Below are 14459 nucleotides of genomic sequence, written 5' to 3'. Positions count from 1 at the left end.
ACTATGGTTACTTTGTCAGCACAACAGAAATATAGGGAATCGCTATGCCATATTGTTATGCTATTCATAGTATTTTGTTATACATAATTCAAGTTGTACATCTTTACAGTTAAAGAGTGAGTGAGTGAGTTTAGTTCTACGCCACTTTTAGCAATTTCACGGCAGGGGACACCAGAAATGGGCTTCACACATTGTACCCAGGCTGGGAATAGAACCCGGGTTTTCGGCGTGACGAAGCAAACGCTTTAACCACTAGGCTATCCCACGTCCCCCATTATAGAACCGAATGAAAGAGTCAAAGATTGTGTTTTTGCCATATTATGGATAAAAAACAACAAAAGAGATCTTGCAGTCTTATTTATATTTACTGAAAATGTTTGTGAGATATTGTACATACAATTTAGAAATTTGTATTTTCATGATAGAATACAGAACACTGTACATGAATAGCATCTTTGTACAAAATACATTGAGTTGATGAACATTTCAAACATAATGAACTTCATAGGTGATATGACTTAATTGTGATGAAAGTGATTTCAAGAAGACATTAAAGAATGTCTTCTTTACAGATTTCATATTTACAGCATTTTGGTCAACATTTCATGGAGAAAGCAATGGCTGGACAAACAGCACCAATATTACTAGATTCTAATCTCTCAAAATGACACTTCATCTCAGAGGAATATGCACATTGTGGAGGAAAAATGAAGAAATGCAGTTTGCAGATAATTTCATCAATGCTGCAACTCATAAGCAGAAATATGAGCAAGTTGGTTTGGTTTAGAGCCGCTTTCAATCGTATTTCAGTTATGACAGCATGTCGGCTTAATGTGGAAGGGAAGCCCGAAGAGATGCTGGACATTTACCACTTCAGAGAAATCCATTAACATGGGTCTGGTGCCGACAAACCGAGAAACAGTTGGGCGAAATAGGATTCAAACTCAGGATCAATCTTGTGTCGAGCATGGATATGAAGCTGACTGTGAAGCATCAAAACAGGAAGAATCTAGGATTTGAACTCAGGGCCTATGTCCACCCTAGTCATTTCATTGGAAAACACGTCACATGGGGCTTTGGAAAATTAGCGACTCGTGGATGCAGACATACAGGCAATACATACAAATTCAAACAACTCCTACAGTAACTCAAGTTGATTACATGCAGAATACATATCATGTTGGCAGAGTCCTGTCTGACGTTCAGTCTCGCCCTGTGATGAAGGCAACTGAATGACAAACCAAGGCAAAGCCAACATTCATTAAACTTGAGAAAAAGCACATGACAACCAGCATAAGTTGATGCACCATCTTAAGCCTGTTGTCCCTCATATCTGATAACTATCTGTTCATGCGTTGAATCAGCCTGAAGTGGTGTGAAGGACCAATACTCCTTCACGTTGTGGGCCATGACAAGTGAAGTATCAATGGCTGACATGCTTCAAGTCCTATGCAATGATGCAAAATACTGACTCAGACACTTGTTTCAAGCACTTTTTGTCTAGCTTCTTGAAGACATGGCCATCTCTTGGAGAATGTTTATGGTTTACAATAATTTGATGTTCCACCTTTAGTCCAAACAGTTTTTCCATTGAGTTGATGAATCCGTACCTTGATGGTCAAGTTAGATTTTGTCATCACCTCAAACAATGCAAAGACTACGGATGGTAGAGGCACTTACAAACTGTCGCCATTCTATTACAACAGCTATAGTGACAATGGAGTGGTACAGCAACAGTTGGTTAATGATTTTGGTGAGCTCTCCAAAGCGTATTTCAGTCACTGACGAAAAGACACTGATGAGGTTGTGATCCCACAGATAATGCCTGCCTCATTGGCTTCAATGGTTCTGGAAATGGTGAGGGCTCATATAGGATGAATATATGGACCTTCTAAATCTAGCAGCCTTTAGCATAAGGGTATTGACAAGGACCCCCGGACTTTCAGTTGTAAATTCAATCACTACATCCATCTTGTCAGTGCAGTGGTTGTGGATGTCAGCGTGTGACGTTGCGAGTCTCTACAGCCATGGGTGCCAGTGGTTGTGGATGTCAGCGTGTGACGTTGCGAGTCTCTACAGCCATGGGTGCCAGGCTGGGTCCATGCGGCAGAGATTGTCATGGCTGTTGGCGGCAGCGACCAATGTGCTCACGCGACTCTCAGCGCCATCAAAAGTGGCCAGGTCTGGAAAACAAGAAGACATATGTGAGAAAGAGTACATAGTATGTCAGGGACTGACGTATACAGGGGTGGAAATAACCTAATGCCCGACGCCCCAATCCAGTGTTTTTTTCTGTCGGGCAAGCAAATTTGCATATCACACTGTACTGGAGTCCAGTTGATATTCCAATGTTAATTATGTTGTTTATTTAAAAAATCAACAAAAATATCGGCCAGTATAGTGGAAAAATTATCAGGGCAAGTGATTTTACTTGTGCCACTGTACCGGAGTACACTAGCAATTTTAAAGTTATTTCCACCCCTGGTATAGACTGAAACCCTGCAAATGTGGAAATACCATCTGGTTAAACAATCTTGCAGTCTGATTGGCTAGTCGTATGTTTTTCATCAGACAATCTCACTAAGCAACCTTTTTCACCTTAACAGAAGCAGACATTCTTTAATGCAATGAGGTAAACCAAAGCATTCAATACATACTCTGTAAACGTGTCATGATGGCGCTGACAGCTTTGGTTACCATGCCGATCAGCTGTTCCCCTTCCATGTCCACAGGTTCAGTACTAGGGCTGGTCTCCTCATGCTTCTGTAACAAATGGCAGAAATTGGATATTTGTAGTCATATTTTCATGATGATGATTGAAAGTTTCAACACATACTATCTTTACCTTGACAATGGATTATTCAGGCCATAACATCAATATGACCAACCATTTATTGTATGGCTGCAGTGGTTTAGGGGTAATCAAGGGAGTATCAACATATAACAGTCTCAAGGGGAGGATCACAAAAAATGCTAACAAGGGAAGGATCGCAAAAAATATGACATGCATTAGGGAGGGTTAGTTATTTCTCAGTACAGAGTGCATGAAACACTGTGAATCTGTAATAAATGACTGGTCCCTTTGATGGATGGATACAACATCCAGGAAACACACTTATGTTCTACTCTGTGATTAGTAACATTAATAGTCATTTGTATTCTGGTAAACAATTATTTTATCTCAAATTAGGCATTTAACGTGAACTCTGATTTCCACAGATCCTCTACCTTCTTATGCCATGTGATGTATTCATCGCGAAGTATGGCTCGGAGAAAGCTCTGCAGTTTAAACTGAGGCTGCACGAAGCATCTTGCTGCCGCAACCATCGACGCAGTCAGCGGGCCTGTCACTCCGGTCATGGTGAGGAACTCAGCTATATTGGGGGTCAGTCGGAATGGAACAGGTCGGTTTGCATCAAGGTCACCTGAAACAGCCATTGGAATAATAAGGTCACATGTTACAATTACTTACAATTATTCAAGAATCTACCAAGTTATCTGGGTTGTCCCAATCATATCAGAAGCCATAGAACATCACAAAGTTTGTTGTCACTTGCTTCCCGCTGTGACTTGCCAACTCATATTAATTCAAAATTGTTTATAGTGAGCACCAAAGAGATATAGATACCCTAGGCAGACATGACTTATGTTATCATCATCATCATTATGATGACCATAATAATCATCATCATGTATATCATCGCCATTGTCATTATCGTCGTCGCCACTATCATTCTCGCCACTATCATCGTCATATATCGTCATCCTGCTCTTCCGAGGTCATACCAAATAATTGTGCAAATAATTGAGTTTCAAACAAGGTATCAGACCTAGTCATGTGATGCCGATCCATCCTTATCCTCACTGTACATTCGACTGCTGTGAGTGAGTGAATGAGTTTAGTTTTACGCCGCTTTTAGCAATATTCCAGCTATATCACGGCAGGGGACACCAGAAATGGGCTTCACATATTGTACCCATATGGGGAATCAAACCCGGGTCTTCGGCATGATGAACGAATGCTTAACCACTACGCTACCCCACCGCCCCTCTACTGCTGTGACTGACATGGGACTCACCTGACTGATCATCAATGTCGAACTTGAAGTAGGAGATGTTGAGATAGCCACAGTCCTGGTGCAGGTACATCATGTCAGGGTTCATCCGAGACAGATGCAGGATAAACTCCGCAAACCCCATCAGGGCCAGCTGGATTGTCAACTGGGGACAGAAACACAGTTTGTACACAGCTGTCGGGTGGGTGGGAGGGTGAGTGTTGAGTTTGAATGAAGGAATAAGTGAGTGAGTGAATGTGCGTGTGTGTGAATGAGTGAGCGAGTGTGTTAAGGAGTGAGCAAGTGAATGAGTGTGAATGAAGAAATGAGTGAATGAAGGAATGAGTGTGAATGAAGGAATGAGTGTGAATGAAGAAATGAAGGAATGAAGGAATGAGTGTGTGAAGTGAATGAATGAATGAGTGAGTGTGTGTGAGTGAAGGAGTGAGTGAGTTTTGAACTTTAGTCCAGTTATATTAGATCAGGTCTTGCATGACTACCACTTTGGTGAAACTCAAAAGCATCTGTAACGGGCAGAAGAACCTTCAAACACAATTGGGATGACTTGGGATTCCAAACCCACAAATGTTTGTGGCGTGACCAAAGGATGAAACAAGAGTTTAAACTTCTGGAGAGTAAGTTTGTGGACAAAAACCAAGCTAGTTTAGATGGAAGTCACCACAAAGGAACAAAGTAAGGGCCCATTTTGCTCTATGAGATCTGAATAATTCAAGAAATCATTTAATCCCAGAACACACAACGACCAAAGCTAAACAAATATATCGTTTCCTTGGGAAAGTTTGTGAAGAGTCTATGCCAGGATAAATCATCTACTCACAGTCTTCCTGAAGGTCCAATAGTCCGTGGCATTGAGGAACGTGTGTAGTGCCCACTCCTTCAGTAGACCTCGAGGTACCATGTTTGTCTGTACCTCCTTCAAGATGTCTCGCAGCACTTGATGACTGGCCTGGGAGCCACGGGCTTGTACTGTCGCTAGACGCTCGTAGTACCGGGCTATTGGGGAGTCGTGCTCGATCCCTCTCTTGCTGCATCTCTGTGGGCAGATGGGGAAGACTCACTACAGGGTTTCACTCGATTCACAACAACAAAGAATGAACACCGAAAGCCCAAAATGCCATGTCGGAGAGACGCACAAAAATACCAAAAGCGTACCCACAGTGCTCTGAATTATTTATCTGAAGGTACTGTACACTACACCACAGTACTTTGGAAAAGAGAACAATATTTAGCATGTTTAATGGCTGCCATTTTGTAGTCTGGATACGATGGAGGGAATCAAGAACAGAAGAGAGAATCCTCTTCTGTGTTTCTGCTGTTTTAGGAATCAGTTTTAAATGGAAATATCACTTGTAAATGAATTTCTGCGTAGATTTTGGGTATACAATACAAATAGTTTCAATTTTGTGGCTGGGGTGATTCACATCATACCAAACTGACAAAGTGATAAAGTGCACTACATTTAAATTGTCTGCTGCAACCCTCTCAATCTGCCACTGAATCAGTCTAACACAAACCTGAAACAAATCAGAGGTTTTCAGCTGGGATTGATATGGCTAGACCTTTCCCATTGACCAAGTATCTATGTGAACGTACCTGTTTATAGATATCCAGCAGAGATACTGAAGCAGGGTTGTCTTCCACCAGCCTCATCTGTGGCGACACCGCCACCACCCTCGGCACCGTGAAGTACAGCATACGCCGACATGTTTCCTTCTGCTTCGTCAGGAAGTGGTTCAACATCCTCAGCAGCTGCAGCACCCTCTCCTCACGTCGTCGACTCCGTCAGACACGCATCATTCACCACCAGATACGGGTACACCTGAGGAGTACAGTATGTGAACATCTGTGGTGAAGCTTGTTGAAGATCACATCATGTGCCGCTAAAAATGAGCTGCAAGAATTGTCTCATATTTTCTTTGTTATGTTAGTCTCGGGACATTACAGAGGTGATGTCCCTTACCATCCCATTATGACTGATGTAGATTTATGCAGTGCAGAGCCATGTCCCCAACATTGCTGTTATGACCTCTGATGTAGTCTAAGTGCATTACACTTACCTTGCCATTGTGATCTTATAGTGCAGTACAGAGTTACGTCCCCTACATTGCTGTTATGACCTCAGATGTAGTTTAATGACATTACAGAGTTATGTCCCCTACCTTGCCATTATGACCTCTGATGTAGAGTCTCCGGGCTGCCGTGTTGTGTTTCTGAACGATCTCCACGCGGGGCATGAAGCGAGCAATCCTGACGTAGTAGTGGCTATGCTGTAGTAGAGGAAGTACAGTTGATCAACTCAGTAAAGGTGACATGCAGACAATGTAGAAGTCATATTGAACATTCAGAGATAGACTTTCAAGCATCAGTTCTCAAACTACAAATGTCAGGTAATGTTCTCAGTAACAGGACTTGGACATCAACTTCCTTCAACATTTCCAGCCATGGGCCACAGACTAAGGAGCCGTTACTGGTAGAATCTGAAGTTGTTCTTACCTTGGGCAACAGGAATTCCCCAGGCAGTTCCACCTCTGCTGTGTTCACAGAGAAGTTGCTAAGGAAGCGACATTTTTCTTCAATGAGGAAAGACCTAGAAAAGACACCAAAACTCAACATGAATGCAATGATAATAATCTGTTTGATTGGCATTTAGAAGTTGGACTAATAAGAAAGTAAGATTGTTTATGGATAACAACTTCTTTTATTATATATGATGCGACATTTCGGTATGGATTCTTATACAGTTGTCAAGTATAAGTTGTCATCATATATAAGAGTGATCCATCCAACAATCTTACTTTCTTAGCAACGATAATAGGTTAGTATTATTGAAATGGCGTTAATGCTGTTATTAATGGTCAATCTTTTGTTGGGGTTTAGAAGAAGCAGTATCAATAATGACAGAGCCGATTAATGAAGGTGAATTCATACTGTTAAACTGGACTGAATATTGCGTGAAATTGCCATTCCACACATATGTCCCCATTGCACAAAGCTATCTTAGCGCTAAAGTGATAAAAACTCCAATACTTTAGCATCATCTAATGATAGTTGTAGAGCTAAGATGGCAATGTGTAACAGGGCCCAGATCACACTACTATATTCCTTTTACACAGGTACCCGTTCTAAAAAGTGATCTCACCCCTGAGGAAGGTGATATTATCTCCAATGTTTCAACATCGGCTTTCGATCATCATAGTGATGACAGTACTTTGAGGAATGGGCTCTGGTCTGGCAATGGATCATTGTGCAGTTGATTTTCATTCTCAACTCCCTGGGGAGGATACAACCCAAGCAGCTTATGAGGAACTAGAAGATTTGCACTTGATCAACTTGTAAATGTGATAAAATCAACCTTTAATGAATAAACAAACATGTCAGTGGGCTTTCATCGGACTTACTTTGGTAGCAGCTTGGTCTTGGCCTCAAGTATTTTGATCCACTTCTTGAGCTTGTTGATGAGATTGTGGAGCTTGGTGGATCCAGGCACACTGTAGAGGAAATAAGAATCAAGGATCAAGGATCAAGAACACAAGTCCGGTGACAATGAGGAAGTCATGATTCACAGAAATACCAGTGTATTGCAATGCTATGCGCCACTATTGTAATGAAGGGATTCTGTCTTGAACATTCTCAACTTATTCAACAACTTGTTTGAGAAAGGAAACCTACTCCCAAACGATGCTCACAACACATGTATTGAACGACAAAGCCGAAACTGGCTGTTTTGAGAGAAAGTCACAAGTCACGTCCCTCCCCTCCCAAGTTCTTTGTTACCCATACTCCTGAAGGTGACTAACGGAATTGGGTGGTCCGGCTTGCTGACTTGATTGACACATGACATCATATCCCAACTGAATTGCTTAGATTGATGCTCATGCTGTTGATCACTTTCGAACACCAGAAGGTTGATGTAGTGCACGAACTGGGATGTTGTTGGTGTGAGTGAGTGAGTATAGTTTTACGCTGCTTTAGCAGTGTTCCAGCAATATCACAACGGGGACACCGGGTCTTCGGCGTGACGAGCCAATGCTTTAACCACTAGGGGCTACCCCACCGCCCCACATTGGTGTGAACCTGTGAAGGTCCGGGTTAGAATGAACCTTCAGTAACCCATGCTTGTCGTAAGAGGCGACTAACGGGATCGGGTGGTCAGGATCGCTGGCTTGGTTGACACGTCATCGGTTCCCAATTGCGCAGGTCGATGCTCATGCTGTTGATCACTGGTATGTCTGGTCCAGACTCGATTATTTACAGACCGCCACCATAGAGCTGGTGCTGAGTGTGGTGTTAAACAACAAACTAACAAATCTTTGTTGCCCAAATCCGGCACCCCATTTGTATCTTTGCTGTTTACTGACACAATTTGCAATAATCAGCAATCACAGTTTCCCCAATTTTTCAATAAACCATGACCCACCTGAAATCAAAGTCCGTTGTGAACTGGCTCTTCATCTTCTGGAAGACGGGATCCTGGGCTGTGGCCTGGGCGCGGCGGGCGAGGGACTCGAAGGCGGCGCTGGAGAACGTGGACGACACACTGGACACGTTCTCGATGCCCACACCAAATGTACTAACCAACTTCTTTACAAAGTTGAGAGTGTGCGGAGTAATCGTGGCATCGGCAACTGGAATCAGTGTATTACACATTACATTCTTGATGGGACAGACAGACAATTTTGAATCTCAATGACGTGTGACCAACAGGTGAGATACATGATCAGCTGAAAAGTGTAATGGAAATTTCACTGACAAAAAATACATAACTGTCTACATTTGAAATGAAATCTTGAATTTTATTGAAATTGAAACAAAAATGAAAAGAAGTTCCATTTTTGGGAGAGGAGACAAAAATCTACCTAAAGGGACGCCAACCATGTAATGGATGCAGAAGGAAGGATTCCACTGTGGTTGACAAAAAGTGAAGAACTAACGTGTAAATGGACAGGTATTAGGTTAACCTTTTTGTTATGAGCTTTTCTTATAGGTGAGGTGAAATTGGGTTTAACGTCATGTTTGAGAATATTTCGCTTATATGACGACGTGCATGCATGTGTATGTGTAAGTGCGGCTGCTTGTACTAGCCCAGACTGAAGCTGGTTTTAAAGTGCTAGACCACTGAGATACCATGCCACAGTGAAGCATGAATACCCCACTCAGACACATTATACTGACTCCGAGCCGACCAGTCCTTGTTGTACCCATTAATGCCGAGCACCAGGCAGGGACCAACAAGTACCATATTTTAACGTCTTTTGGTATGACGCGGTCGGGGATCGAACCCACGACCTTCCGCTCTCTGGGCAGACTCTATAACCACTACACCACGGAGGCGGCTGCTTTTCTTATAAATCAACTGGAGGTGGTCTGTTCCATGTCATAGTCAACCCTGAAGTTCAAACATTAACTCACCTGCTCCTCTATTTTCGAACGCAACGGCGTAGCACTTGGCCAGTCCCTGTCGCAGCTGTCGGAGCACTTCCTCGTACCAGTTTTCCCGGAACCAAACCATCTAGACAAGAACACTCCATGTCAAACCACTTAAAGAAAACCCTGTAAACTTACCCACAACTGTTCCTGTACAAAATCAGAAAATTACCACCGTGTCTCCATTATACCTCAAGTTATTTTCACATCAGCATCCATGGATTTCTGAGGCTACCTTCCAAGATAGTCAGCTAAATTCCAGCAAAATGAAAGGCCACAATAAACTAATTATTTAATTTTCAAGAATTTTAATCTATCATGGTCAAGACCTGGAGGACATAGGAATGGCTTTCACATATCTTATCAATGTTGGAAACCAAAAATCAGATTTCTGATGTGATAATCAAATATACTGTCAATAACTTGGCTAACTGTGACAAGTAGGCTAGCATTCCAATTACATCAGTGGAGGCAGGCATCTAATGAGTGAGTGAGTGAGTTTACTTTTACGCCTCACTCAGCAATATTCCAGCTATATGGCCGCGGTCTGTAAATATCGAGTCTGGACCAGACAATCCAGAGATCAACAGCATTAGCATCCAACTGCACAACTGGGATACGATGACATATGTAAACCAAGTCACCTGACCACCCGATCCCGTTAGTCGCCTCTTACGACAAGCAGGGGCTATGAAGCCCAGACCATGACGGGTCGCAGGCTTCTAATGATCTATAAGACGAGTATATGGATGCCAACTTCTTCTTTATTGTAGTTGCCATCCATATACTTGTCTTATATATTCACCAACTTCTAAATGCTTAACTTCTCAAGAATCCCATCCAATGATCTGTTCATAATGACCAAAAGAAGAATGAATATCAGAGAAATATTTTTCAAATCTAGGTTCATGGCCTCTTCCGCGATTTCCCTTTCAAATACTTTTACCATAGATGACAAAGAGTATGTACCTGATCGACGATTCCCTCGAGCGAGGACAGAATGGTCGGGTGAAGTTCCCTCTGCATGTGCATGATCCGGCTACAGCGCCACATGGGGGCGGGGGCCTTGATGGGTCCTGCAGCGTCAGATTGGCTGGCGCTGGCCGAGCGACCAGACTGAGATGCTCCTGTAATCGATGTGGGTGTGTCTGTAACAATGCAAAAATAGAAAAAATAACTTTCATGGGTTGCTGACAGCCAGTTCTAACCTGCACCTTCACATATTCAGAATGAACATTATGCAAAGGCAACCATTCTAAAGTCGGTTCAGTCTGCATGGAAGGCCCTACCTGTGACTGAGGCTGAGGGTTCGGGCGTTGCTGGGGCACTTGGGGGTGCAGGACTTGCAGCCTGTGCTGGTGTTGCTGTGTTGCCACGGTTACCAAGACCAGCAAGATCACCTCCACTCTTGTCTGAAATAAAATGTTGCTCACTATGTTTGACTGGATCTTAGTTTATTATTAGCTTATTACAATTTCAGCAAATACTACTCCACATTCATATGCCAAATGTTCTGTAAAACAAAACTATTCCAGTAAACAAGCATGTGTTATCCTTTCCTCTGTAGTATTACTCAGACTTGTTTGCAAGCATCGTGAGAGGGGATCGGCATCTTGTGCCACTGGTGAATTTAGTCCTGTAAGCAGATGTACCAGGTGAGCGAGTGAGTGAGTTTGGTTTACGCCGCTTTTAGCAATATTCCAGCAACATCACGGCGGGGGACACCAGAAATGGGCTTCACACATTGTACCCATGTGGGGAATCGAACCCGCGTCTTCGGCATGACGAGCTAACGCTTTAACCACTTGGCTACCCCACCGCCCCCTGTACCAGGTGAAGTGACGTGAGGTGAAGTGAAGTGAAGTGAGGTTGGTTTGGTTGGGTGAAAAGGGGTAAAATATGTTGAAAATTACAGCACTTATATAGTGATGTATATGTTTACCGTATTATTGCTACAATCAGTCCACAGTGTGAGCCCACTGAGACACCATGTTGCGGTATAATGTTTTGACAACATATACAGTGTGAGCCCACTGAGACACCATGTTGCGGTATAATGCTTTGACATGACAACATATACTGTCTCTAAACCAGCCTGTCACTGTGTACGATGGACAACAGGGGGCATCATGTAACATTTTTGGGTATTATATGTCTGGGGATCGAATCACCGACAATCCACTCACTCATGGAGGTTCTCGCAAGGTTACTGCTCCCATTGAAAGTATGGGAGTAAAACAGTTTTAAGATAAAATCATTTTGGGAAATGGCTGCCTACATTTGCAGCAGCGTAGATATTAATAAGTTGGGTAGGACTCCTATTTCCCGTCACCTTTTGAAGAAACAACCCAATTACAACCTTAACAACCTGAAATTCAAGAGGCCCCATAATGTTAAACATTAATGAACTGACTCAAGCTGTTCCTAGCTTCTACCCCAGAGTGGGTGGATGTACTCACATCTCTCCCGCTGCTCGATCTTGAGGGTGAGGTATAGGGTGCGGATGGGGAAGTAGACGGCCTGGGGGTACATCCTCCCCACCTGACTCAGCAGGTTCATGATAAGCCGACCCTCGTTCCGCACCAGGCAAGTCAGCAGCTGAGGAATCCTGACAACAAAAGTGAAAATGAGGGCACTGCCTTGCATGTGTCATGTTAACCTCATTGTTTTGTGGCATACAAGATCACAAGATACATGCTTTGTATGTTGATGATAAGTTATTAAACTTGTAATACTTGCACACAGAGCTATACAGAGTTTCATAGTCAGTATTCTGGGTCCCTGGCAAATATATGTTAGTTTTATGACTGACTGAGTTTGGTTTTACGCCGCTTTTAGCAATATTCAAGCAACATCACGGCTGGGGACACCAGAAATGGGCTTCACACATTGTACCCATGTGGGGATTCGAACCCGGGTCTTCGGCGTGACGAGCCAACGCTTTAACCACTAGGCTACCCCACCGCCCTGTTAGCTTTATGAAGATTAGGTTGTCATATTGCAGGAACAATGCTAAGTGTGGCATTATACAACAAACAAACAAACAAACAAAGACTGTCATCAACACACAACACAGTTGATGGTCACTCACAAAAGTTTAGTAAAGTGAGCGAGTATGGTTTTACTCCGCATGTGGGGAATCAACTCCGGGTCTTCGGCGTGACAAGCAAACACTCTAACCACTAGGCTACCCCACCACATCAGTTTAAGTAAAAGAAACCATTGTTTACCATGGCAACCACTGTATAGGAGGCACACCGACACAGTACTTGTCAACAGCTGTAGCCAGTGTGAGTTTCTCGTCGTCGTAGGTGAGCAGCCATAACACTTTAGCCAGGTACTTCCTTGACTTGCCCTCGTTCTGATGGCGACACGCATGAAGGTAGCAGGTGATGGCGTATTCTCCATGCTGAATTTGTCTACACCAGTAAACAGAAACAAAAAGAAACACAATATAACTGGTGCTAAGGATAAGGAAACTAGTAAACACAATCTGTTTAGAATCTGTGATCAGAGAAGCAGCCTTCAACTTAAACTGAAATGAAAAGCATTACCATTTTCAAAATATATTTACCTCTTCACAAGTAGAAACAGACTGGCAATAAACATGGCACATATGTTATATTTGGGATTACACTTTCTCAGTAAAGTACAGATTCTAGTGCTTTTAGGGGTGAGTCCCATCCGGGATTCGGATCCACACCCTCAGAGTCAGGCACCTAATCGCCAGCACACAAAGTCAGACGCCTAGACCGCTCAGCCACCGCGGCTTCCATAAAAAAGGGAGTAGGACAACTGGTAGTGGCAGTTTCTAACTAACAGTAACAATCTCTGTTATCACTGGTAAATAGCAGCTGCTAACTGTGGTAAACTAGGTAATTGCTAACTCACTTGTGGTAACATGGCAGTTTTTAACTCAATTATCGGTAAACACGCTAGTAGCTACCTCACTTGTCACGGGTAAACACGCTAGTTGCTAACTCACTTGTCACGGGTAAACACGCTAAGTGCTAACTCACTTGTCACGGGTAAACACGCTAAGTGCTAACTCACTTGTCACGGGTAAACACGCTAAGTGCTAACTCACTTGTCACGGGTAAACACTCTAGTTGCTAACTCACTTGTCACGGGTAAACAATAGTTGCTAACTCACTTGTCACGGGTAAACACGCTAGTGTCATGGGTAAACACTCTAGTGTCATGGGTAAACACTCTAGTTGCTAACTCACTTGTCAAGGGTAAACACGCTAGTTGCTAACTCACTTGTCACGGGTGAACACTCTAGTTGCTAACTCACTTGTCACGGGTAAACAATAGTTGCTAACTCACTTGTCACGGGTAAACACGCTGCTCACTAAACACTCTAGTGTCATGGGTAAACACTCTAGTTGCTAACTCACTTGTCAAGGGTAAACACGCTAGTTGCTAACTCACTTGTCACGGGTAAACACGCTAGTGCTAACTCACTTGTCACGGGTAAACACGCTAGTTGCTAACTCACTTGTCACGGGTAAACCCGCTAGTGTCATGGGTAAACACTCTAGTTGCTAACTCACTTGTCAAGGGTAAACACGCTAGTTGCTAACTCACTTGTCATGGGTAAACACGCTAGTGTCACGGGTAAAAACGCTAAGCGCTGAATCACTTGTCACGGGTAAACACTCTAGTTGCTATCTCACTTGTCACCGGTAAACACTCTAGTTGCTAACTCACTTGTCAAGGGTAAACACGCTAAGTGCTAACTCACTTGTCATGGGTAAACACTCTAGTTGCTAACTCACTTGTCACGGGTAAATACTCTAGTTGCTAACTCACTTGTCACGGGTAAACACGCTAGTGTCATGGGTAAACACTCTAGTTGCTAACTCACTTGTCACGGGTAAACACTCTAGTTGCTAACTCACTTGTCACGGGTAAACATGCTAGTGTCATGGGTAAACACTCTAGTTGCTAACTCAC

At 43.1% G+C, this 14459-nt stretch overlaps 1 protein-coding gene across 1 annotated transcript in view; it reads right to left on the bottom strand.

Annotated features, from left to right (window-relative positions):
• Nucleotides 1–1796: 1796 nt before the first annotated feature.
• LOC124258931 (transformation/transcription domain-associated protein-like) overlaps nt 1797–14459 on the bottom strand; it is a 105368-nt gene continuing 92705 nt past the window's right edge. The window contains 16 exon segments of the mRNA XM_046692991.1: nt 1797–2183; nt 2658–2763; nt 3229–3425; nt 4080–4221; nt 4894–5109; nt 5670–5849; nt 5851–5895; nt 6236–6343; nt 6570–6663; nt 7475–7564; nt 8494–8701; nt 9486–9585; nt 10470–10648; nt 10790–10912; nt 11960–12108; nt 12731–12919. Of these exon segments, the coding sequence (XP_046548947.1) occupies nt 2074–2183; nt 2658–2763; nt 3229–3425; nt 4080–4221; nt 4894–5109; nt 5670–5849; nt 5851–5895; nt 6236–6343; nt 6570–6663; nt 7475–7564; nt 8494–8701; nt 9486–9585; nt 10470–10648; nt 10790–10912; nt 11960–12108; nt 12731–12919 (2236 nt within the window). The 3' untranslated portion in view covers nt 1797–2073.

Source organism: Haliotis rubra, unplaced genomic scaffold, assembly GCF_003918875.1.
Source record: "Haliotis rubra isolate DU_JTF1 unplaced genomic scaffold, ASM391887v1 Scf702, whole genome shotgun sequence".
In the NCBI taxonomy this organism is placed as follows: domain Eukaryota; kingdom Metazoa; phylum Mollusca; class Gastropoda; order Lepetellida; family Haliotidae; genus Haliotis; species Haliotis rubra.
Note: the sequence above shows the minus strand (reverse complement) of the source record. Positions and strands in the feature narration are given on the sequence as shown.